The 25,187-nt window shown below is 49.2% G+C and overlaps 1 protein-coding gene across 1 annotated transcript in view; it reads right to left on the bottom strand.

Moving 5' to 3' along the window:
* The window catches only part of BMP1 (bone morphogenetic protein 1), a 569,977-nt gene that overhangs the window by 13,201 nt on the left and 531,589 nt on the right, over positions 1–25,187 (bottom strand). Inside the window, exon 18 of the mRNA XM_078666375.1 lies at positions 24,719–24,932. Coding sequence (XP_078522501.1) covers positions 24,719–24,932 — 214 coding nt within the window. The remainder of the gene's footprint in view (positions 1–24,718; positions 24,933–25,187) is intronic.

Genomic DNA, 25,187 nt, shown 5'->3' with positions numbered 1-25,187 from the left:
TAAGTAATTTGTTCATCTGAAAGAGACTATTAGTTATAGATTCTTTACCTTAGAATAGATACCCCAGCAATACCAACCCCAGAGGTGGGTTGCGAACTAAGTTCACACTAGGAAGTCCTGGAGAACAGAACGGCCAAAGAGGTTGTCTCTTCGGACTTGAGAATCCAGGCAATAGTGTTTTGTGAACGTGTGCAGAGATGCCCACGTGGCTGCCTGGTAGGTATCATGAAGGGGAACTCCACGTCCCAAAACAGTAGTGGCCGCTGTCGCCCTGGTGGACTGGGCACGGAGTCCTAATGGAGGCTCCTTCTTTGCCAAAGGGTAGCAAATATTTTTATGTAAAGAACGACCCATGAGAGATGGTCCAGTTTTACACAGCCCAACCTTTTTTGGCGCCCACATAGCCAACAAAGAGTTGGTCATCTACCCGGAATTGTCTTGTGTGATCCAGGTAGAGGACAGCGCAAGTATTGGACCCAGACGGTGGAGCCTCTCTTCCTCCTTTGAGGGATGTGGAGGTTGAAAGAAGGTGGGCAAAGTGATGGTCTGTCCAATGTGGAAAGAAGTAAGCACTTTGGGAAGAAAGGAAGGTCTGGTTCTTAGGACAACCTTGTCCGGATGAACAGCTAGAAAAGGAGGCTTAGAAGACAGAGCCTGAAGCTCACTTACACTGCGAGCGAGGTGATGGCAACCAGAAATGCAGTTTTTATGGTTAAAAGTCTGAGAGGACAGTTATGTAGCGGTTTGGAAGCAGCGCATATAAGGTATGTTAAGTCCAAGTTCAAGTCCCACTGAGGCATTACAAAAGGAGTAGGAGGAAAGAGGTGAGTAATGCCCTTAAGAAATCTACTTACAATAGGGGACTTGAAAAGAGAAGGCAGATCAGGAAGCCGAAGAAAGGCTGAGATGGCTGAGAGATATCCCTTAAACGTGCCCAGCTGGGCTAAAGAAAGGAGGAACAAAAGAACCTCAGAAAGAGGGGCAGAAAGGGGATCCACAGCCTTTGCTGTGCACCATGTCACAAATTTGTTCCATCTACATGCGTAAACCGTCTTAGTGGAGGGACGCCTGGCTGCCAAGATAACATTACAGACTTCGGGAGGAAGGTCAAAGGCTGCCAACTGTCGCTGCTCAATATCCAAGCAAGGAGGTGGAGGCTGGACAGGTTCGGGTGGAGTACAGTCCCCTGCTGCTGCGACAGAAGATCCTCCCAAAGAGGCAGTCAGATCGGAGGGTCGATGGCCAGTTGTAACAGCTCGGGATACCAGACTCTTTGTGCCCAATCCGGAGCCACAAGAATGACTTGGGCCCGGTCGCGCTTGACCTTCTTCAGCACTCTGGGCAGAAGTGGTGTAGGCGGAAAAGCGAATAGAAGACCGCAACTCCACTTGGGATGAAAAGCGTAGCTGACGAGTGCAGTCTTGGAAATGTCAACGCGCAGAATTGCCGACATTGCGCGTTCTCTTCGGTGGCGAATAGATCTAACCAACGCTCTCCCTACTGCTGAAAGAGACCTTGCACCACCTCTGTGAAGACGCCATTCGTGATCCATCATGCACCCGCGGCTGAGTTTGTCTGCCCTGGCGTTCTGTGAGCATGCCAAGTGTTGAACCACCAGGGATAAGCCCTGATGTTCCAGCCATGTCCAGAGGTGAAGGGACTCTTGACATAGGGTCTACGACTCCACCCGCCCTGTTTGTTGCAGTTCCACATGGCGGTGGTGTTGTCCGTGAACACCTGCACTACTCTTCCCCGGACAGAGGGATGGAATGCCTTCAGTGCAAGACGAATCGCCCGGAGCTCCAGAAGGTTGATATGGAGCCTGGACTTCGCCGGAGACCAGAGGCCCCTGATCTCCACCTCCCCCATGTGCCGCCCCACCCTAGAAGTGATACATCTGTCATCACTGTGAACTCTGGCTGGCGAAGGGAGAGGGATCTGCCGTTGACCCAATCATGGTTTGCTAGCCACCACTCCAACTGGTGTGCAGTGCCCTCCGAGATCTGGAAGCAATAGGCAAGATTCCCCTGATGCTGTGCCCACTGGAACTTCAGGTCCTACTGCAGAGCCTGCATATGCCACCTGGCATGATCCACCAGCAGGATGCAGGAGGCCATGAGGCCCAGCAGCCGCATGGTCATTCTGACCAAAACCCGGGATAGAGACTGAAAGATTGGAATCATAGCCCAAATATTCCGGACTCGCTGCTCGGGAGGATAAGCCCGAAACTGCATTGTGTCCAGAACCGCTCTGATGAAGAGGAGCTTCTGAGAGGGAATAAGGTGTGACTTCGGCACGTTGGTAGTGAACCCCAGCGAGTGCAGGAGGTCCGCCGTAGTCTGGAGGTGGGAGACGACAGCCTGGGGTGAACCCGCCTTCAATAGCCAGTATACGAGATAGGGGAAGACTGGAACCCCTGATCTGCGCAGATGAGCTGCAACCACCGCCATCACGTTCGTGAACACTCGAGGGGCTCTGGTAGGGCAAAAGGGGAACACAGTAAACTGAAAATGCTCGCGGCCTACCGTGAACCGCAAGTAACGCCTGTGGTCTGGCAGGATGGGGATGAGGAAATAGGCGTCCTGCAAGTTCAATGCTACCATCCAGTCTCCAGGGTCGAGGGTAGACAGAACCTGAGCCAATGTCTGTCAACATCTTGAACTTCTCCTTCAGGAGGAAGCGGTTGACGTCCCTGAGGTCTAAGATAGGACGCAGGCCTTTGTACCAGAAAGTAGTGGGAATAGCAACCACGACCTACTTTTGGCACAGGGACACGTTTGATGGCTCCCTTGGCCAAGAGAGCCGCAACTTCCTGGCGGAGAAGGGCCAAGTGATCCTCCGACATGTGATGGATTTGAGGTGGCATGGATTGAGGGGGTAGTCTCGAAGGGGAGGGAGTAGCCCCGTCGGACTATCAGCAAAACGTACCTGTCCAACATGATGTTCTGCCAATGGGGGAGGTGATGGCGAATCCTGCAGCCCACTGGCAACTGGTGGCCCTGGAGGGTCGGACTAGGAAGGTTTGGAGGTTGCTAGGGAGGGGGCACTGGTGGACTGGCCCACTTGCTGGCCCCCTGACCCACGATGCTGGGTCCCACGACTCCGGCCGCGAAAAGGCTGAAGAGTTTGCGCAGGCCTGTGGCCCTGGGCAGAACATGGAGGGGCACCCCTTCCGTAGCCATGAAAGGGGCGAAAAGCAGACTGCACGGGACAGGTGGTAGCGAGGCCTAAGGAGCTGTCCGCTTTGTCACCAAACAAACGACGGCCATCAAAGGGCAAGTCCAAAAGAGTCGATTGGACATCGCCCGAAAAGTCAGTGGACTTCAGCCAGGCATAACGTCTAAGAGCTACCTAGACGTGGAAATTGTTGTGCCTAACGAGTCAGCGGTGACTACTCCACACCGATTGGCGAACTTGGCTGCATCTCTAACCTTAGCAACGGCAAAGTGAGAGAGTGGCCCAGGCCTCCTCTGGGCACTGTGGCAGCACCTGCGCAACCGTATCCCACACTGAGTGGATGTAATGGTCCAACAGGCATGCAGTGTTCACCGACCGCAGTCCCAAGCTGTCGGAAGTAAACATCTTCTTCCCAAGATGATCCAGCTTTTTGGATTCCCTATCAGGGGGAGCAGTAAGGAATGTGCCTTAGAGTAGAGACTTGGACTACCAAGCCCTCAGGGATAGGGTCTTGGGAGAGGAAAATGGGGTCACCTGTGATGTCGGGCTGTGACGTCAGGCAATCATCCTAACCACAGGAGCCCGTGTTGGGCCTGGACCAGGTGTCCAAAAGGATGTCATTGAGGGCCTCATTGAACGACAGCAGGGGCTCTGAAGAGGCCGCTGCCAGTTGAAGCACCTCGGTCAGGAGGTTAATCCTGGCTGCCACTGTAGGAAGCTCGAGGTTCAGGGCCTCAGCCGCCATACGCAACACCACTGAGTAAGATGCACACTCCTCTGTAGCCATGGTAGGGGGAGAAAGCATACCGAGGTCTGGAGAGGTGTCCAGACCACTGGTATCACCAAACTCCTCTCTATAATCCGGTTCATCCAACTGGTCTGCAAGAGGGTCCACAGATGCCTCCCAGTCCTCCTCGATCTCACATGTTTGCAATCAGGAACACCAGGATAGAACAATGGTACAAAAGTACCGGTTGACGCCTGATCCAGCGTCGGTCAACGTCGGTCAGGCTCAGTGTCCATGTGGAGGTGGAGGCCAGGGTCGACGTCGGCTGGGGACACAACCGGCATCAGAGGTGGAAGAGGTGTCGACATCGGATTCATCGAAGAGTAGTGGTGGTGGCTCCGTGACCGGTCCCGCGACCTGCCTCTGGAGCGGGACCTTGAGCGGCACGGAGCGGACCACCGGGCTCCCGCAAAGACTTCCAGTTCATGGCCCAGCAGTCAGAGCCCGACATTGGGTCGTGCTCCAGACACCAGAGGCACACGAGGTGCAGGTCCGTAACCGACATCAGTTTGTGACAGGAGTCACAAGCCTTGAAGCTGATCTAACACAGTATCCCTGTGTGCACCAAGAGTCAACACAACTCAAAAAGGAAGTCAACAAAAGTAAAAAAAATAGCAGCCAAAAAGTGACTGGAGGTACTGCTCTCCCCGGATCTGCGCTGGCTGGTGTGAAAAAAGAAAGAACTGACGTCAGCGCGTGGGTAGATACCGCGAAGTCATCCCGGCACCACGACACCAACGGCGAACGTGGAGTTGACCGACGCCACCTATCGCCGTGCAGAGGTACTGCTATGAAAACAAATATCCGGGTGCAGTCTGACGCCTGCTGGTAAATCTACGGTAAGGAATCTATAACTAATAGTTTCTTTCAGATACCTGGGTACCTTAGTACCATATACCAGGGGCTTACGAGAGTATACCAGTAGCCAATTGTGGATGTTCAGAAGTACTTACCATGGTCAATTTAGGGAGAAAGCACAGTGACTAGGGTACTGAATAGCAGGATCCCAGTCAGACTAATCAAAAACATACTGAGCCAGGCAAAAAATTGGGGTAACCATGCTAGAAGGATCCTACCTTCCTACAACTACATTTCCCAAAATGCACTAGAGCATCTAGTTCTGGGCGTTATCTGGGAGGGCCCGATGGCCAGCAATTCTTCGGTTCTGGTATGTATTTTTTACCTGCGGTCACTTGGGACTAGTCCCACTAGTCCAGAGGAGTCTTGTGATGCCTTCTGCCCTCAAAGGGGTCCCTCTGTCTGGGGGAACCGAGCTTTGATCCAGGACAAGTCGCGTTCACACAGTTCCAGGAAGGTTGTCACAGATGCAGTGTATCACGCATTTTGTTTGTGCAGCTCCTGTTGTGGCAGACACAAGTCTCTTCTTTTGTCCTTATTGCAAGTCAGATCAGAACGGAGGTTCTGGTGTCAGGGGTAGCCCTTAAATCTTAGATTTAGGGGTGTTACGGGTGTAGGTGTAAGTGGCCAATGGGTTACTAGCCCCTGCTGCTAATGCGCCCATGAGGTAACAACATCTGGGGGTGTAGGTCACGTTTTCTAACCGGAACCCACTATTCTACCACTTTTAAAATGGCTGAAGTCCTCTTAGCTGTACAGACCAGGTAGACCACCCTAGAAGTGTGGCTATTCTTCTGGGGTTGTACACAACTTGAATGCCTGGGTACAAATGTGCCTGGGGGCAGGGGAAGGGGTGTTTCCTACTTCAGGAGGCAGCCTGGCTCCATATCACAGGTGGTTCACCACTTTGAGGTGCCATTTTACTAGCCAGCCTGTCAGGGAGTGAGGTGTGACCTCATTCCCATCCAGGCCATTGTTTCGGACTCCTGGGATAGTTCACACCTCCTAGCAGGGGAGTCAGATTCCTGTCTTGGAGGCAGCAAGCACAGGCTGGCAGACAGAGCACAAGAAAGGCTGGGGCAATCAGGTGAGCAACCTCTGAGGTAGCCACTGGGTGCATGGCACATCGTCCTTGACACGAGATGCATGTCAGCGGTGAGGAGGCATGTTTTTGAAATGGGTTGAAATATTGTTGATGTGGCTAGAAGGTGTGTTTAAGTTGTTCTTTTTGCTTCTCGAGACCTACCGCCTTCGAGGTTTCCATCTCAGAATTCATCCGAGCCATCTCATCCTTGGTATGACTGCAGAACAAGGTGTGCCCCAAGAAGGGAAGATTAACAAAATACTGTTGAGATTCTTGAATTAAGGCTGTAAGACAAAGCCAGGAGTGCCTTCTTAGGGCCATGACAGTACCCCTGTGCTGCCAGTGATGAAGAGTCGGCAGCAGCACTAATAACTTGGTTGGAGACCATAATGACCTCCTTTACCACCTCAAGGAAGTCCTCTCGTCGATCTCTTGGGAGGTCTTCTGCAAACTTTTGTAAGGAGTCCCACAAGGCTCGGTCATCTCTGTCCAGCAGGGCCGACACACTTGTTGCTTTCATGGTGGTGGCAGTAGTACCACAAACCTTGCACCCTACTGAATCTAACTTCTCAGTCTCTTTGTCTGGTGAGACTGTAGATGAATGAGTAGTGGGATGTAGTTTCTTTGCCACCAGGATGACCGCAGAATCAGGGGAAGGGTCTGAGCGAAGAAACAGTGGGTCCTGCTCTAGAGGTCTATACGTCTTTTATAGCCTCAACATAGCCGATTTGGTTGAAGCTGGTGTAAGGAACAGCTCCATGGCTGTTTCCACTAGATCTGGAACCAGTGGTAGGAGGGGCCTGACATTGTCCGGTGGTGAAGCGTCTCAAAAATCACCGATATAGATGGAGTGGGAGCCGGCATTGGAATGTTCAATTTTGATGCGCCTTGCACAAGCACTGCTTGAAAGATATTAATGTCATCCACTGGAGCTACACTTAGGGAGAATCAGACAGTGTTAGTGAATATCTCCCAACGCTGGAGGAAGAAGACAAAGAATAATAGGAAGAACGACATCTTGAACATGTTCTGGACCTGGACACATGATGGTGATATGTGCATTGAGAAGATGGTTGTGATGAGGAACATAGGGACCTACGGAGATACCTCAAATGTCTTAAACGATGACAAAGTCTGGAATATGATCTTCGAGGGGAAGGCCTAGGAGGTGCAGCAACCACAGATTGTGGCTGTGGAAGCTGCAGTGGCAAAGCAGGTGGAAGTACCACCAGAGGAGGCGGTGGAGGTGTAGAAGGAGGTGACGGCATAGTCGGAGGTGGAGGAGGCGTAGTAGAGTCTGGAAACAGTATAGGTGATGCTGAAGAATATGCCCTGGAATATTCAGAGTCAGAAGTGGATGGTAGACATCTTTGTCTTGATTTACTGACTTTTTCCACAGGTCTGGATTGTCTCGACATCAAAAGACTTCTCAACGTTGATTTTCTTCTACGTCTCAACGTCCTGGTACCTTTCAGTGTCGACCTCCTAAGTCTCGACGTCGTCTCCTCTTCGATGTCCACCCAGCCCTCGAAGGTGAACATGTAGAGATTTTACCATGTCTTGACGTCGATGCCCTTGACCTGCAACAACATTGTTTTTGGTAGTAACTTTTCATTTTGGTTCTTTCACACCTGGAGTCCTCAGAGGAAATTTGAAGAGCCCTAGTAGAGGACTGATTCTCTCCTCGGTCCTAGGACATCCACCTTCTGAATGCGCCTGCTGCCTGCGTCGCTTCCCTGTACCATGGAGGTGAATATTGTCCCTTTCCCTCAGGGTCTGCATAGAAAACTTCCTGCAGTGTGGACACTTCTAAGGAATATGACTCTCAGGAAGGCAGATGATGCAGACATCATGAGGGTCAGACTTGGCCTTCTTTCTTCCACAGGCTTGGAACTTGTCAAATAAAGATTGCATTTTATTTGACCAAGGAATAAAAATCTGTCAAAATAAGATAGAAAAACACTGGTACAGATTAAATCAGTTGAGTGAAACAGTTGTCAAACATTCCCTACTGAGATTTTTGAGGACAAAAGCCAAAAAAGGCAGAGCTCAGTCTTCCAAGATACTGTCACCAGGAGAGGAAAAGAAACGAACTGAGGCAACTGCCACCTGCCTGGGCATGATGGGATATTGGAGGGTCTTTAAAGGCGCAGACACTCTTTTCACATTACATATTGACAGTCTGAATGGCTACACTGTCCTCTCTTTCTTCATCTTTCTCTTTTTAAAAAAAGGGTTGTGAAAGAGATTTAAGCAGTCAAATACTTCTGTTGCACTCAATTTTCCTGAAATGTATATATATACTTATATATTTATTAACCTTTTTAAAACATAATCAGAAGAAATTGTCCATTGCAGTCTTTCTTATAGGCTGCAACATATCCATGTCTTCAGTGTTTTTCCAGGCCTTCCTGAAGAAAGGGGAACATCTACACTTCAAAAAGTGACTAAGGAGTACTGCTTTTCCCGGATCTGCGCTTGCTGGCGCGGAAAAAAGAAGACCTGGCGTCAGCGCGCGAGGGGGACGTCTAAGTACTCGGATGACGTCATCCCGGCGCCAACAACGCCGAACGCGGATCCGCAGATGACGCCTACCGATGTGCAGGGGTACTGCTACGCAAAACTTTCCAGATTCAGTCTGACGCCTGAGGATATTCTAAGGTAAGGAATCTAACACTAACATGTTTCTTTCAGATAAGAGATATTATAAGAAGTGCTCTGCTATCCCCACACAGAGGCAGGGCTATTCAGTGTTTATGACTATCAATGGAGATCCTGCAAGACAGAATCAGAGAAAACAGCATGCCACCTTAGCCAACAGAATCACTAACAGCCAATCTGCTTGAGAACCTCAAGAACTAGGGCCACTCTGGAGCCAACATTGTGTCTTACAGAAATGTACCTTCTGTGTGGCCAGCATCTCAGTATAATCAACACCGTAACCAAGCCAGATGTCTTCATAATAAACAGTTGACCCTAGAATTGGAGAAGCAATACTTCAAAATCTCCAGGATTTTGCCTTACAGCCAGGAAAAGAATAGCTCAATGTAACCAAGTATTTTCCCTAAAGCCAGGCGAACATTATTGGACACCAATCAACACCCACCGTCCCACGGAGCCGGAGGAAAAATGCCACCATAGGCAATGCCATGACCTACAGCCAGAGCAGCATGCATTATTGTTAACCAGCTTTGTGTCTTGTAGTCTGAGAAACTACAGGTCACTGTAAACAAAACTATGCTTCATAGACATGGAAGCCAGTTCTTAAAACAACCTGCCTAACAACTAGAGGAATACTACCTTACCATAGCCAACACCTTACCCGAAAATGTTAAGAACAGTATAAACATACAAGTGGCAGCAGAGCGCTATCCAAATGTCAAGTAACAATAGCAATATGTTGTTCTGTATTTAAACTAAGGACTCTCTGAAGGGTCTTTGTTTTATTGATCTCAAAGGCTTAACTAAGGACTCTCTCATGGTTCTTTGTTTTATTGATCTCAAAGGCATGACAGTGACCAATATATTCCCTTAGGCCAATGTCACACAAAAAAAGATGGGTGCAAGTTTAGTTTACAGCCAATCAACCATAACCACCCAAACATCAGGCCTATGAAATGCATCCAAGGTTAAACTCCGTTATTTTAAAGGTGCCAGTGCCATTGAGAGGTATTAATAGCATAGAAACTGCACATATCATTGGAAGAAGGGGTCTGGACGATCAGGGATTTGGTCACCTGCAGGAAGACTCTAGGATCCAGATGCTTTCCAACCTGAATATATGTGCGGATGAAATGTCAGCTAAGGATTAAAGTAGCATAAAGCAGGTCTCCAAAATCTGCATGATGTCTCGATTTATTACTATGGTAATGGTGCATTTCTTGTTCATTTTGGTAAGTAAAGGCTCAAGGTGTATAATATAGGCAATCATTTGTGAGATCAGAAGTGAGCACTCATATTAGAGAGTAAGGCATAATTTGCCCTCCCTGAGTTTACAGCCTGGGCAAAAAATCAGAGGAGTGCAAGATGGAATAACCAATAGTTGCAAAAAACACCAGTAGTCACTGTGAAAGGTAAAAATGATCATACTAGTAGACTGATTATGCCCCAGAGGCATTCCTAAATTAATTGGTAGGCTAAGCAGGAATGTACACTGATGGGTAACAAGCCTGAATAGCCAGGGGAAGCCTAAAGACAGGAACTGGAAATGTCTATGGTGATTATGAATAGCCTGCTGGAAGCATAGGAAGTGCTGCATTGGACAGTGTAGATCTGTCAAATAGACCTTTTGGGGAAGTAATACATGGGACTAAAACATAAGGTTATAAGGAGGTTCATGACCTATGGAGAGGAAGGGGTGAGGTAAGGGGTAACAGCCAAAACAGCATGTCAAAAGGATGCCTTTGGATTGCTAGCGCCAGTGAGAGGACACTATGAAATAATATACGAAATTACTTACTTACCCGTAACTCCAATTCACCAGTCGGCATAAATCTTATATTCAAATCCTTAAATCATTCGCCATTGTCAGGTGGGGAATCCCTGAGATTTTTAAAATAGCAATAAACAGTGTAAACAGGGCTGTAGTAGACCCAACAGCAGTGTACATTTAGTTGCATACCCACCTCAGTTAAATCAAGCCAAACGTCAGCTAATGAGGTGGATGTGCATTGCTCGCTATGCCACGTCGCAACTACCACTGCTCAGATTTCACAGCGGAAGTGTGAAGGATGTAATGAAATGGGCAGTGGGTCTCTGACTGGGAAGGAAAGAGGGTCTCTTGGGAATCTATGAACAGTTCCTGAGAACCGTAGTAATAAGCAAGTAATTTACTGTTTTTCCTGCGGAGAAATGTTTATAGATTAACATTCTTAAGCAGAGTACCAAGAAGTATGAAAACCATGTAATATGCTGGATGCACGCTATACCCTAGTCACACAGATAGTCTAATAAGACTTCTTGGCCCAGCAATCCTTGGTGAAAGTTTTCCAGTTTCTCCATGTAGCTCTACAGTTGATGTCTCGGAGAAGGACTCCTGCACAGAGCGTCACAACAGCAGAGACACTTCAAGGAGACTGCACTGTCAACTTATTCCTAAGGGTGTGCTTTGCTTTCTTGTGGCAGAAAGTGATGCAGACGGGGAGTCAACAGGCACTGCCTTGTTTGGCCAAATAGCAGCCCCTGCAGGGACAACCAAAAGAGACAAAGAGCTGGTAATAAGTCCTTAGTTCTGTCCATGTACTTAATGCACCTGAGCATACCTGGTGAATTTAGAGCATTTTCAGCTGATGTTGATGAATTTAGAAAGAAATATCAAAATAATAGGCTTTGCCTAAGGTTGTGGTGTGCAGGATATCTTTGTTCTTAGTAAAGTGGAGATTATTGTGAAACCCAGGAGCTGCTCCACTCTCCTTTCTAATGTCGGAGCCAAAGATAGTGCAGACATCCATGAAAGGTGTTTCAATTATACAACATCGATAGGGACGAAGGGTGGTTATATGAGCTGGCTGAGTACTGTGTTCAGTTTCCATGGCACAGGGGAATGTTAAACTGTAGGGAAGGCTCAGAAACGACCTTCCGTGAACGATTTGATGGCCCTCTGGGAAAAGAAGAGGTGAGAGTCAAAGGATCTTCTGAAACTGGATACTGCAACCAGGTGTACTCTTACGGAGGCATGTTTCACCCCTTCCTGGGCCAGTTGAAGTAAGTACAGTAGAATTATAAGCAGCTCTACTGAGACAGGACGAATGCTTTCACGCTATGTACAAAAATGCTTCCACTTGGTGTAGGTCTAAATTGTAGGAGGGGTGCTAGATAGAAACAGGATCACTCCACAATCTGCAGAAATTATCAAATTCTAGGTGGTCTGGAATCAGGAAGTCATCATCAGAGATTCAGGCCATGGCACAAGACCTGTCTGTTCTGCCTAGAAAGATGACTGGGATACATTTTCAGTAAAATCAGTGGGTACTGGAACAGGCAGACTAGCTCAGAGTACCAGAAATTACATGGGCATCCAGAGCTTTAAGAATCAGGAAACATCACACTGAATTTGCCTTCAACAGAAGCCTGGGGAAGAGGAGAAACAGCCTCAATGCAAAAATGATGGGCCAAGTCATCCAGAAGGGATTTCCCATTAAGCCTGGTTACCAGGACCTGCTTGCAGAAGAACAGCATTTTTTTGTTCTCAAGTGTCAAAACAGATCTAGCAGATCAAAACAGGCACCGCTTCCTGAAGATTTGCTGATGTTGCTCTTGGCGAACCTACCATTCGTTGCAATCAAACAGAGAGCAGCAAAGGCCACACAAAGGTTCTTTTTGGATCCCTTTTAGATGTTCCTATGAGACGTCTACGCCATTTAATATGGACTAGTCCCATAGTACCACTGCCTCCTCTGAAAGAGTGTAGGACCTTGTTGTTAACTCTTCTGCTTGCCAATGTAATACATGGTTTGTGTATCTTCAGAGCAGCCTTGTTTAACAGTAGTGCTAAGAATACTTGCAGCCCAATGGATAGCTTATAATTCGAGAATGTTGACAGAGTGATTTCTCTTCTGCTGACTACTGGTCCTTTGTGAAAATGTCCTGCTTGAGAGAACCAGAAACCTACATTGAATCATCGGTTATCACAGCAAGTCTAGGTTGTCTTGATTCAAATAGAAGACCAGCTTTTAGATTTTCTGGAAATCTCCACCGCAACAGAGCTTTCATAAGGTATTGTGTGGCTTTGACGGTGTCATTCCATGACCTGACCCTGTTACGTGTACATGACTTCTCCATGAACTGATGGCATGCAGCAGGGTGGATGGAAGATTTGACCATGTTGAGTGTAGAGCCCTGCTAGTGGACAGGTTATTGCAGGCAGTCATGGAGGACTGCGTTTCCTGAACAGAGGAGGCTTTCGGCAGCTGAACACCCAGATATAAAGAGACCCAGTGGCCTTGAAAAATGCCTGACTGGTGCAAGACATTTGTTGAAGATTTGGGGTGCAGATTTTAGGCCAAAAGGGAGTGTTGCGAATTGGTGGTGCTGCTCTCAGATATTTTCAGTAGTTTGGGTGAATGAGGATGTGAATATACGCGCCCTCTCAATTCAAGAAGGGGTGGAATACTCCTTCCTTAAGCAACAGATCCCCGATCTTAGCTTGACTGCTTGTATTAGTAACAGAGCAAACAAAAGGAGATGATGGACGAGCGCTCAAACTTTTTGAGACACTCACCCCAGTCACAGATCTGGGTTGAATCCATCATCGTTCTTTAGCTAACTTCGCCACCCCAGTTCACACCGAGCCATATGCAAATCAGTCTTGACCGTGTTCCTTATGGGAACAGTCCAGCCTGAACTGCCAAGCCAGGTCTTCCCTGGACCGGAAACAAGCATCCTGGGACCGGTTTTGGGGTAACACCCCTCATCAGCCAGGCTAAATAGATTTCAGTGGCAAAGTGAACAAGGGACCCACATCTGGGCATACCCTCCCAACTTAGGGCGAACACAGCAAACACAAGGAGATGATGGACGGAGCGCTGAAACCTATGAGACACTCGCCTTAAGTCCCAGATTTGTGTTTGCTTTGTTCGCCCTAAGTTGACAGGGTATGCCCAGACGTGGGCCCCTTGCTTACTTTGCTGAACCATATATTTTGGTGGCTTTTTTCAACTCTGCACTCTACCCCTGCTAACCAGTAGTGCCTGCCCCTTAAAAGATGTTCAAATTGGCATATTCCTAACTGGCATCTTTAACTTGTCTATAAGTCCCTAGTATATGGTACAAAGTGTATCCGGGACCTGAAAGTTAAATGCCACTACTGGACTGCAGCACCTATAGTGCCATCCACTACAGTGCAAACATGGCTCCAGGTCTACCAGTGTAGGCTAACTGTAGCAATGTAAAACCTGCAATTCGACCTGTCAAAATGAACACTTTCAAAAGGTCTAACCTCCATTCTAATATTAAGTCACCCCTTTGTAGGCCATGTAGCCAACAAGGCAAGGTATGTGGTATATGTAGAAATTGAATGTTGACATGCCCTAAACTGGCTAGCCCTTAAAAGCTATTTTTCACTGAGTTAGGCCTATCTGTCTTATGTAAAGTAAAGTCCACATTTGTAAAGCGCACAATCACCCGTAAGGGTCTCTAGGCGCTGGGGCCGTCGGGAAGATTAAGCGAGCTATTGCCCAGAGTCACATGGTGCTGGGCTAACCTGCCGCCGGAGCCGGGGATCGAACCGTGGTCCCCAGATTCCAGCGTCAGTCGCCCTGGCCGCGGCGCCACACCTCTTTGTAGAAAAACAGTACAGATTAAAATCCTACTACTGTATCTTCGGAAAGGAACTAGCTAGAAAAATAATCAAACAACTATTTTAATAGTAATTAAAAATCTAATGCAAAGGTGACGTCAGATTATTAATAAATATTGAGGAAAAGCAACTTCTAGAAAGTTACATTTTCCCTCCTTGAAGTTCGTGGATGCTAATTTGCATTTGTTCTCAAACTTCTCTTAGCCAGTAATTAGCATTTGAATAGGTGTGAAAAAGGTATAAAATGCCACCCAGGAGCAAGCAATAGGCTCACCTGAATAAGTTGAGATGACTACTCTGAACCTCCAAGAATCTGAAGGGAGGCGGGAGGGTCTGTGGACTTCCTTTTTGGCACTACAGCATTAGCTCCTGCTGGAGTGTCAAATTCTTCATTACAGGTCGGCTGAGTTTATATATAACACTTGGGGTGTGCTTTAAAGGTAAAGAACAGCATGCCAAGACAATTTGTATGCATACACTGTTTGGTTGCTGAAGAATCCTGCCTTTCTCCTACCTTAATACAGTCTCTGGGTTTGTTGTGGTTACAGTTGCTACCATAAACTCAATTTTAGTATTAGGTGTGGGTGAACCCTAGGGTTATCAAAGTGCTCTTCCCTTCCTCCCTTGCAACCCCCCCAGACCTGTGAGCCAGAGTCAAGCGTGGCTGAAGACACTTGCCATCTTGAAAATGCCCAACGTGGGTAGAGTTGGCCCTGGGAACTTTCATTCCATCAGTTTGCTCATGTCCAGTAGTCATTCCCACCCACTAGCTCATGTTAGGCATAAATGTGGTATCTCCAGGCATAATCAATCAATCAATCAAAGACATTTATAGAGCGCGCTACTCACCCGTAGGGTCTCAAGGCGCTAGGGGGGGGGGGAGGTGCCGTTACTGCTCGAACAGCCAGGTCTGGAGCTTCTTCCTGAAGGAGAGGTGGTCTTGGGTCAGGCGTAGGTCGGTCGGGAGGGAGTTCCAGGTCTTGGCGGCCAGGTAGGAGAAGGACCTTCCTCCTGTTGTCGCTCTTCGGATGCGGGGGACGGCGGCGAGGGCGTGGCTGGTTGATCGGAGGTGGCGCTTGGGAGCGTAGAAGTTGATTCGGTTGTTGAGGTAGCTCGGGCCTTGATCGTGTAGGGCTTTGTGTGCGTGGGTGAGGAGACGGAAGGTTATTCTTTTGTTGACGGGGAGCCAGTGCAGGTCTCTCAGATGTCCGGAGATGTGGCTGTTTCGTGGGATGTCGAGGATGAGTCTGGCTGAGGCGTTCTGGATCCGCTGGAGTCTCTTCTGGAGCTTGGCGGTGGTTCCGGCGTAGAGGGCGTTGCCGTAGTCCAGTCGGCTGGTGACGAGGGCCTGGGTGACAGTCTTCCTGGTCTCGGTGGGGATCCACCAGAAGATCTTCCGTAGCATGCGCAGGGTGTTGAAGCATGACGAGGAGACGGCGTTGACTTGTCTGGTCATGGAGAGGGAGGAGTCCAGGATGAAGCCCAGGTTGCGTGCTTGGTCCGTCGGTTTGGGTGCGGTGCCCAGGGCGGGGGGCCACCAGGAGTCGTCCCAGGCGGAGGGCGAGGAGCCCAGGATGAGGACCTCCGTCTTGTCTGAGTTCAGTTTCAGGCGGCTGGTCGTCATCCACTCGGCTACATCTTTCATCCCTTCGTGCAGGTTGGCTCTGGCGGCGGCGGGGTCGTTGGTCAGGGAGAGGATCAGCTGGGTGTCGTCGGCGTAGGAGATTATGTTGAGGTTGTGTTGGCGTGCGATGGCCGCGAGGGGGCTCATGTAGACGTTGAAGAGGGTGGGACTCAGCGAGGATCCTTGAGGGACGCCGCAGATGACTTCGGTGGCCTCTGACTTGTACGGTGGTAGGCGGACTCTCTGTGTTCTTCCGTCGAGGAAGGAGGTGATCCATTCCAGTGTCTTCTCCTGGATTCCGACGTTGCCGAGGCGCTGCACTAGGGTGCGGTGGCAGACAGTGTCGAATGCCGCGGAGAGGTCCAGGAGGATGAGGGCCGCTGTTTCTCCGTTGTCCATCAGGGCTCGGATGTCATCGGTGGCAGCGATGAGGGCGGTCTCAGTGCTGTGGTTGGCTCGGAAGCCAGACTGTGAGGGGTCGAGGGCTCCATTCGTCTCGAGGAAGGCGGCCAGCTGTTTGTTGACGGTCTTCTCGATGACTTTGGCCGGGAACGGGAGGAGCGAGATGGGACGGTAATTCTTGAGTTCGGTGGGGTCCGCTGTAGGTTTCTTGAGTAGAGCGCTGAGTTCGGCGTGCTTCCAGCTCTCAGGGAAGGTGGCGGTGTCGAAGGAGGTGTTGATAATGTCCCGCAGGTGGGGTGCGATGACAGCGTCGGCCTTGTTGAAGACGTGGTGAGGGCAAGGGTCGGTCGGAGATCCGGAGTGGACGGAGTTCATTGTGCGGACGGTGTCTTCGGTGCTGATCGGAGTCCAGGCGCGGAGGGTGGTGGTGTTGCTGCGGTCGTGTCGTGCGTCGGTTGGATGCTGAAGCTGTTGTGTATGTCCGCGATCTTGTTGTGGAAGTAGGAGGCGAGGGAGTTGCAGAGGTCTGGTGATGGGGTGATGTCGTTGTTTCCGGCGTTGGGGTTGGAGAGCTCTTTCACGATGTTGTAGAGTTCCTTGCAGTTGTGTGCGTTGTTGTCCAGCCGGTCCTTGTATGCATTTTTCTTGGTGGCGCGGATCAGTTGGTGGTGTTTCCGGGTGGCGAGCTTGAGGGTGGTCATGTTGTCCATTGTTGGTTCCCTTCTCCATACTTTCTCGAGGGCTCGGCAGTTCTTCTTGGAGCTCTTGAGTTCGTCGGTGAACCATGGGGCTTTTCTGCTGCTGGGTCTGCTGGGTGGGGTCCTCAGAGGGGCGAGTTCGTCCGCGCAGGTGCTGATCCACTTCGTGAGGTTGTCGGCGGCCTGGCTGGGGTTCGCTGAGCCGGCAGGAGGGTGCTGGCTCAGGGAAGCGGTGAGCTGGTTGGCTGTGATCTTGTTCCAGCTTCTTCGGGCAACCTGTTGCTGGTGGATCGTCGTTCTTTTGAAGGTGAAGTGGACACAGCTGTGGTCCGTCCAGTGGAGTCCTGTGGCGTGGCTGAAGGCGATGTCTTTGCTGGATGAGAAGACGGCGTCGAGTGTGTGTCCGGCGAGGTGGGTGGGGGTGGACACCAGCTGCTTGAGTCCGAGGTTGGCGAGGTTGTCGAGCAGGGTGATGGTGTTTCGGTCGCTGTTGTTCTCCAGGTGGAAGTTGAGGTCCCCCAGGAGGATGTAGTCGGCGGAGGGGAGGGCATGCGGGCTGATGAAGTCGGCGATGTCCTCGCTGAATTGTGTGCGTGGTCCCGGGGGTCGGTAGATCAGGGTGCCTCTGAGGGTGGTCTTCGGGTCGGTGTGGATCTGGAAGTGCAGGTGTTCGGCGGTGGTTAGGGAGTCGTCGGTGTTGGTCGTGATGCGGATGGTGTCCCTGTGGATGATGGCGATGCCTCCTCCCATCTGGTTGGCGGTGCGGTCCCTCCGGGTGATCTTGTAGCCCTCTGGGATGGCGATGGCGATGTCGGGTGCTGAGGAGGCGTTCATCCAGGTCTCCGTGAGGAAGGCGATGTCAGGGGCTGTGGTGTCGAGGAGGTTCCAGAGTTCGACGGCGTGTCTGTGGACGGAGCGGGTGTTGAGCAGGATGCACTTGAGGTGGTTGCTGCTGGTGTTCGGCTTGGCGGGTGCTTGTGCAGGGTAGGTCCGGATGCAGGTGAACTTGCAGGCGTGGCAGCTGAAGGGTCCGTGGGTGTGCCTCGGGGTGGCTCGGTGACATCCCGGGATGCCGCCGGTGTTGAGTGCGAGGAGTTCGGCGGCGTTGTAGGTCGGTCGGGTCGTCTTCTGTCGGTGGGGGCCAGGGGTCCTTGCACTGGGCGCGGTCCAGGCGCGGACGGGCGCAGACGGGCTTACCTTTGGCGCACAATCGGCGCGCCCGCTGCGCGTGACCGCTGCGCGTTCGCACGGTCGCCATATATGGCGAAGTGCGAGGGAGGGCGGAGCAGCTGGGAGGCGGGAGCGGGGAGGGTACACAAAGAAAAAGGGGGCATGGTCAGCGGCGGTGGCGGGAAGCGGGCAGGGATTACACGGGGGAGCGAAAAGCAGGCACAAAAGGAGAAAAGAATACAATTACAAAAATAAACAAAATTAAAGCAGTACACAATGAATGCAAAGGGGCACACGGCAGGACAGCGGGGCACAGGAGCACAGACCACGCCGCTCGGCGGTAGGGGGCGTGGTCAGACGGCGGCAGCTGAGGCAGCTAAGCAGGCAGGCGGGAGGAGCACGCAGCAGCTGGTGGCCGTGCGGCGCGGGGGGGTGTCCTAAACTAGGTCACGGGGGACGCACTGAGGCAAGGCAGCTGTCCGGTTGGCTGAGAGCTCCTTCTGCAGCAGAAGCCTGCACGCGCTGGAGGGAGGCTTTTGAAACAAACCGAGGGGTTAAGCATACACTTCAGAACAAAGCTGGACCTGAGGAAGAACAGAAGAGGACTGCACCTGCTACTTGGGACCTGAGAGGAGCTTTGAAGGACTGGAACTGCTACTTCTTGTACCCAAAAGAAAGAAGTAGGCTACAAGGGTCACAGGGCCGACATTTCGGTTCCAGCTACAAGCCTTTCCTGCAACTGCCCATCTGAATAGTGGTAACTGAAATGGACCCTGCTAATGGCCTCTGCCTGACACCGCTGAAACTTCAGGTGCCTCTCCTGAAGTAATGGGGGGGGGGGCTTTAAAAGGGTACTCACTTGGTGGATTAGGATTTAAAGGACAAAGGGGCTGATTTAGGGTTTGGAAGGAGGTTCTAAGTCTATTGGTATGGTGGAATTTCTCCACTCATACCAAGGGTCCTCCACCCATCAAATCTTGAGCTGTCCACCAGCAATGTAGGCCCTACTTCCTGCAGCACAAACTCTTAGGCCATCAGTTTATAGTACTGCAGTATTGATCTATGAAAGATGATTGTTTGCCACTAAGGCACGATTTGTATCCAAATGTATACGATGTTCAAATGTGTATATATGAATCATCATGTTAAAGCCATTACTATTAGGATGAATGTTCTAAGAAAAGGCAGTGAGGTTAGCTTGCATTATTGACAAGAGCACAAACACAAACACGTGTTTGAAAAATTTAACAAATCGAGTCTACTGATAATGCTCCCAGAATGCTCCCTGCATATATGTAACAAGCATTTGCAAAGCAATAGGTCTCGCATTAGGAAAGTTTGAGCTATTGGTATTGTAAATTACATTTTTTTCATTTATGTGTTGGTTTTGAAAATAGCGAAAGTAATAGCTTTGTCATTTACAATGCCAATAGTTTTAACTTTCGCAAATGTGACACCTATAGCATTTGTACTGCAATATGTGTAGTATTTTCGTGACTTATATGTATTGATATTACAAATAAAAATGGCTTTTAATTTTTTAAATAATTAATACTTAAATATAAGTTATTATTTTATTATTATTTTATAATGGCAATAGCTTTTGTAAATAACTTTTGTGAAGATTATGTTCATTGTATTCTGTTGTGACGAAAATCCAAGAACAGGAGTGAAATGTGGCGTGTAATTATGTGGCACTGAGTGGTAATATGGGCAGTGTATTTTGCATTCAGTAGAGTGTCATTTTGCAGCGTGTAATTATGTGGCACTGAGTGGTATTTGGAGTGTATGTTGCATTGAGTGCAGTGTAATTATGTAGCATATAATTATATGGCACTGAGTGGTATTGTGTGGAGTGTGTGTTGCAGTCAGTAGAGTGTAATTATGTGGTGTGTAATTATGTGGCAGTGAGTGGTATTTGGAGTGTATGTTGCATTGAGTGCAGTGTAATTATGTTGCATATAACTAGGTGGCACTGAGCGGTATTTGGAGTGTATGTTGCATTGAGTGCAGTGTAATTATGTGGCACTGAGTGTTATTTGGAGTGTATGTTCCATTGCAGAGTGTGTGAGGGTGCAGAGTGTGCGGGTGCAGCGTGTGAAGGTGCAGTGTGTGTGTGAGGGTGCAGTGTGTGTGTGAGGGTGCAGTGTGTGTGTGAGGGTGCGGTGTGTGTGTGAGGGTGCAGTGTGTGTGAGGGTGCGGTGTGTGTGTGAGGGTGCAGTGTGTGTGTGAGGGTGCAGTGTGTGTGAGGGTGCGGTGTGTGTGAGGGTGCGGTGTGTGTGAGGGTGGGGTGTGTGTGAGGGTGCGGTGTGTGTGAGGGTGCAGTGTGTGTGAGGGTGCAGTGTGTGTGAGGGTGCAGTGTGTGTGAGGGTGCAGTGTGTGTGAGGGTGCAGTGTGTGTAAGGGTGCAGTGTGTGTGAGGGTGCAGGGTCTATGAGGATGCAGGGTCTGTGAGGATGCAGGGTATGTGAGGGTGCAGATTAGGGTATGCTGTAGCAGTATGAATGTTCGCAGGTGAGATTGCAATGAATATGTACAGTAGTGGTGGTGTTTGGTGCAGCATGATGTTGGAAGCCCAATGCCATCCAGGTATGCTATAGCAGAGGGGTGCAAGAAAGAATTGAGACAATGTGTGGCAAGCCTTGGGTTGGATTGTATGTGCATCCAGAAAAGTCTGGCATGGTTCCCTTGGAGATTTGTCAAGGGCTCCAATATGCCGCCCTTTCCTGGGTGCTTGGAACTGGGTTATTCTTGCATCAGGAACCCGACCAGCCTGCTGATAATGGAAGGATGGAGTGCACATGAACGGGCACGCTGCAGAGACATCTGTGCAACAGACAGGCTGAAGATTTGGAACAGGCGGTCACCTCTGAAAGGCTGGTAGAGCATAGGAACAACAAGCCACAAGCCTGTCATGTTAGTCATTCTTCCCTAGCCCAGGTATTCCTTGGGTAGAATTAGTCAGCTGACAAGCTTTGACACTCCCCATACTAGCCGGCCTCTGGCTGTCAGTGGAGTAACTGGACTCTGTGGCGGTGATGTCTAAAAAGTGTACCTTTACATTTGTATCTTATTTACGGCTTTGAGTGTACAGCGTGAAGTCCTAGAGCACACAGTGGTGTCATTTAAAAAGGTTTGTATGTTAATGCTTGTGCAGTCAGTGTGGACTCTGAGTGTAAATGCAAGCGTGTGTTCCCTCCCCTCACATGGCCGTGCAACAGGAGATTCTGGAAGCCATTCCCTTCTGTACAGAAAGAGCAGTCTGCTGAGAGAGCAGGATAGCTCACATATGGTGGGCCGCTGCGTCCAACAGACACACACACACACTGCCACGTGACACAAATACACAGCTTACTCGTGAGCAAAGAATCACACGCTCCCTCTAATCGCACAACCAAACAGTAAACGTCATACAAGCAAACACTGCCCCTCCAAGTATTCATAAAAGCGAGCGTGGAACACCTTCACAATCCTGTTCTACTCACACCCATCAAGAACCCTTCATTAATAAATGTGTATTATTTTGCCCTAACTTGAAAGTCAAAATGTAAATAAAACGTTCAAATCAGATCTCTTGAATTTGTGTAGCTACTTGAGAACGTCGCCAGGGCCATGTTCTAAAGCATTTGCGATGCATTCTGCAGCACTGACAGCAGGTCACAATAGCTCAATTTTAAAAAGTCTTAGAATGGGATTTTGTGAAACTATTTGCATAGTGACGGCCCCTGCTTGCCACATAATGTTAAGGGTTTTGCTCAATCACCTCGACATCTACAGTTTTTTTTCTTCCAAAAGGCACAGGCTTCCACCCACCTGTCCACTCTGCTGCTCTCTCTGCCAATTATTCACAAAAAACACTTCGTGATCACCCAACTCACAACAGTGACTGTAACGCAATGCCAAATACGGATTTTTTCAGTGTCGTCAGGATTCTACCTTCACCCTCTAGGACAAGTTACAGTACAGGGTTCACTGCAGCAGGCGCCAAACCCACTGATCCATCTCAAGAGGATTTACCACACGTTCTCACCAAAACACCCTTAATTATTTATTTGCAGAAGAGTAAGGAAATTGATGCAAATGTTTGGGGAAGGTGTGAAATTTTGGATATTTTTAAACAAAGACAAAATGTAGTGTGTGAGAAACAGGATGTTTGCTAGAAGGGGGATTTCAGGGCACAGAGTAACCCATGTTATGGAGAATGCCACTGTTCCTTCCTGGGGGATTCCTCTCTCACGCGCCCACCCTGAAGGGGACGCATGCCGCCTTCCTACACCGCAGAGCAGGTGTTCGTGGTGTTTCTGCCAAAAGTGATTGGGGGTGTTCCGGGCCCACACAGCCTCACTTTAGTTAAGTGGAAAATGTAGTCTTTGTCGTACTGCATGTTAAAAAAAAAACACTCGTGGAACAAACCCCGCGCAATTTAGGTGCCTAGAAACTACCATTGCACTTTTGCGTGCTAGATTACAATAGAGAACACACTGGGGACTTCCGGAGTGCGGTCTGCGGAAACCGAGCAGAATGTTCACCTTTTAAGGCAAAAATCCAACTTGGCAACTTTCCAAAAAGAGTCCAGTGCTTTAAGGAAAGCGGGATTTCCCACAGGGGTGATTCCTCTGAAAACAGCGCTGGGAAGGCCGGCTTGAGACGGACAGGCTCAGCAAACTCGCTGCTTCCAAGTGGAAAATGTAGTCTTTGTCGTACTGCATGTTAAAAAAAAAACACTTGTGGAACAAACCCCGCGCAATTTAGGTGCCTAGAAACTACCATTGCACTTTTGCGTGCTAGATTACAATAGAGAACACACTGGGGACTTCCGGAGTGCGGTCTGCGGAAACCGAGCAGAATGTTCACCTTTTAAGGCAAAAATCCAACTTGGCAACTTTCCAAAAAGAGTCCAGTGCTTTAAGGAAAGCGGGATTTCCCACAGGGGTGATTCCTCTGAAAACAGGGCTGGGAAGGCCGGCTTGAGACGGACAGGCTCAGCAAACTCGCTGCTTCCAGCCAGAGCACAACAAGTGGGGGCGGGACTTCAGTCTTCGGAAGCCCGCGCACGCGCCCACGGAGAGCAGCAGTGCTGGTGACGCGGGGCTCCCATGCCTGAGGGAGAGCCCCGCGGAGGCTGCAAGAGTTCATAATGGCGGTAAGTGGGGCTTGTGGGGTGGGGGGGTGCGCTTGTATGTAGGCGGCGGCGGGGTCTCTGTGTGTGTGTGCGTGTGTGTAAGTGCTCCTGTGTGTGTGCGGCGGGGGGTGCCGGTGAGTGGGGGGAAGTAGGGGGGGGTGCGCGTGTGTGTGTGTGTCTGTGTGCATGCATGCGCGTTAGGCTGACTTGCTGGGAGTATGGGAGGGAAGTGCACGGCTCGGCGCGGGACGGAACGTGCGCGTTCGCGCACCCAAATCCGGCTTTCAAGCTCGTAACACCCTCTTGTCCTTCCTTCCCCCGAGACAGGCAACTATACGCCTCCAGCTGGACACGCATCCTTCGGATGCAGTTTACCAGCGAGACCTAAAAAAGCAGGAGCCTGAAAAGATTAGGGAGTTTTTGAAAATACAACGTGCGCAAACAAACTGCAACTTGAGAGAAAACATTTTGCTATGCAGTTGTGCAGTTTAAATACCATTTCTCTGCAGCATCATTTAGGAAATGTGTTTGATAAATGAAAATATTTAAAAAAGATTAACATTCTGTATTAGAGAATCAGTGTAAAACAATATAGTAATATTGTGGGCAGCATTAAAATTAATTAGGGGTCCAATTCTTTAAGGAAATTACAGAAGTACATCCACAGATATATGTATTTGCAATGGTGAACATTTGCGACTTTCGATATTCACAAAAGTTTCCAGAAGTAGGCTTGGATTATGCACTCCTAACAAACTTTTGTGAATCCCATTTTCACATGAGCAAATATACCCTCATACTTGCTCATGAGAAAATCTGCTTAACAATTACAAATTCACTTCACTTTCAGCACCCTTTTCCACTGATAACCTGGAAAAAGTTTTACTCCTGACCTTGTCCCGCATGGGAGGAGAATAGAGAGGAGTTGATAAATACCCTTAAACATTTTAAGTTTGTGGGTGGGAACAGACTAATTCCAGCTCCTGTATGTAGATTTGCGGAAATGTGGCAAAATCAGAACATTGCTAGGGTCCAAGCACTGAATATATTTATGTTATGTGCCCTAGCATAACCAGGCCATTACATTAGATTGTGTGTAATGCGAACACTTCCATAATTGTACTCTCAATGCATGGCACCAAAAGGAAAAGTGTTTTTTTTTTAATAGGATTTCTGAAGCATCTAGCCCTTTGAGCAAGGACATTATTTTATAAAACAGGAATGAGGAACGATAATACTTGTTCGGGGGGAGGACAGTCCATAAAACTGGTACTCCGTAGTAGCTTTTGCATCCCTGTAGTCCTCATCATTAGGCTAATGTCCTGCTGTCTGACACGTCAGCACCATGGGTGACGTGGCAGATTCTGGGTAGCATACACTAATTTTTAACTTCTCTGCAGCTTGTACTGTTGAAGAGGTTGTACAATGATGTCACTTACTCATGTTATTCTTAAGACCTAGGGAGTACCACAATCCCAGAGCTGAGCTTCTAATACATTACCTGTGCTGTGTGTGGCTTCAAAACCCTTCTTCTGCACAGAGTTATCCGAGAAGAACTTGAGGAACATCTTGCTGCTGCTGGAGATGATGTGATCAGGGATCTTGGTGCCGCAGTAGCGGCCCAGCAGAGGAGCTTTGGCATCCTTTCCATTATAAACCTCTAGGTTGTCATACGTGCATTCGTCGTGAGGCTCAATGTCCAGTTCTGTGATGGTCTGGGGCAGGAAGGGCAGGAGATGATTGCAAAGAGACACAGGGGAGAGAAAAGAATAAGAGTACAGACGAAAAGCAGAGAGACCAAGAAAGGAGAAAAGCAAAGGATACGAGAAGCAGACAGAAAACATGAATTGGAAAGAACAATGATGAGAATCAATGAAGTGGAAAAAGGGAGAAATAGAGCAAGACATTAGACAAGAAGAGCAAAAAGCACAGGATAGAGAAAGAAAATAACAGCGGGCAGAGGAGCAAGA

This window comes from Lissotriton helveticus, chromosome 11 (genome assembly GCF_964261635.1).
Source record: "Lissotriton helveticus chromosome 11, aLisHel1.1, whole genome shotgun sequence".
Lineage (NCBI taxonomy): Eukaryota > Metazoa > Chordata > Amphibia > Caudata > Salamandridae > Lissotriton > Lissotriton helveticus.
Note: the sequence above shows the minus strand (reverse complement) of the source record. Positions and strands in the feature narration are given on the sequence as shown.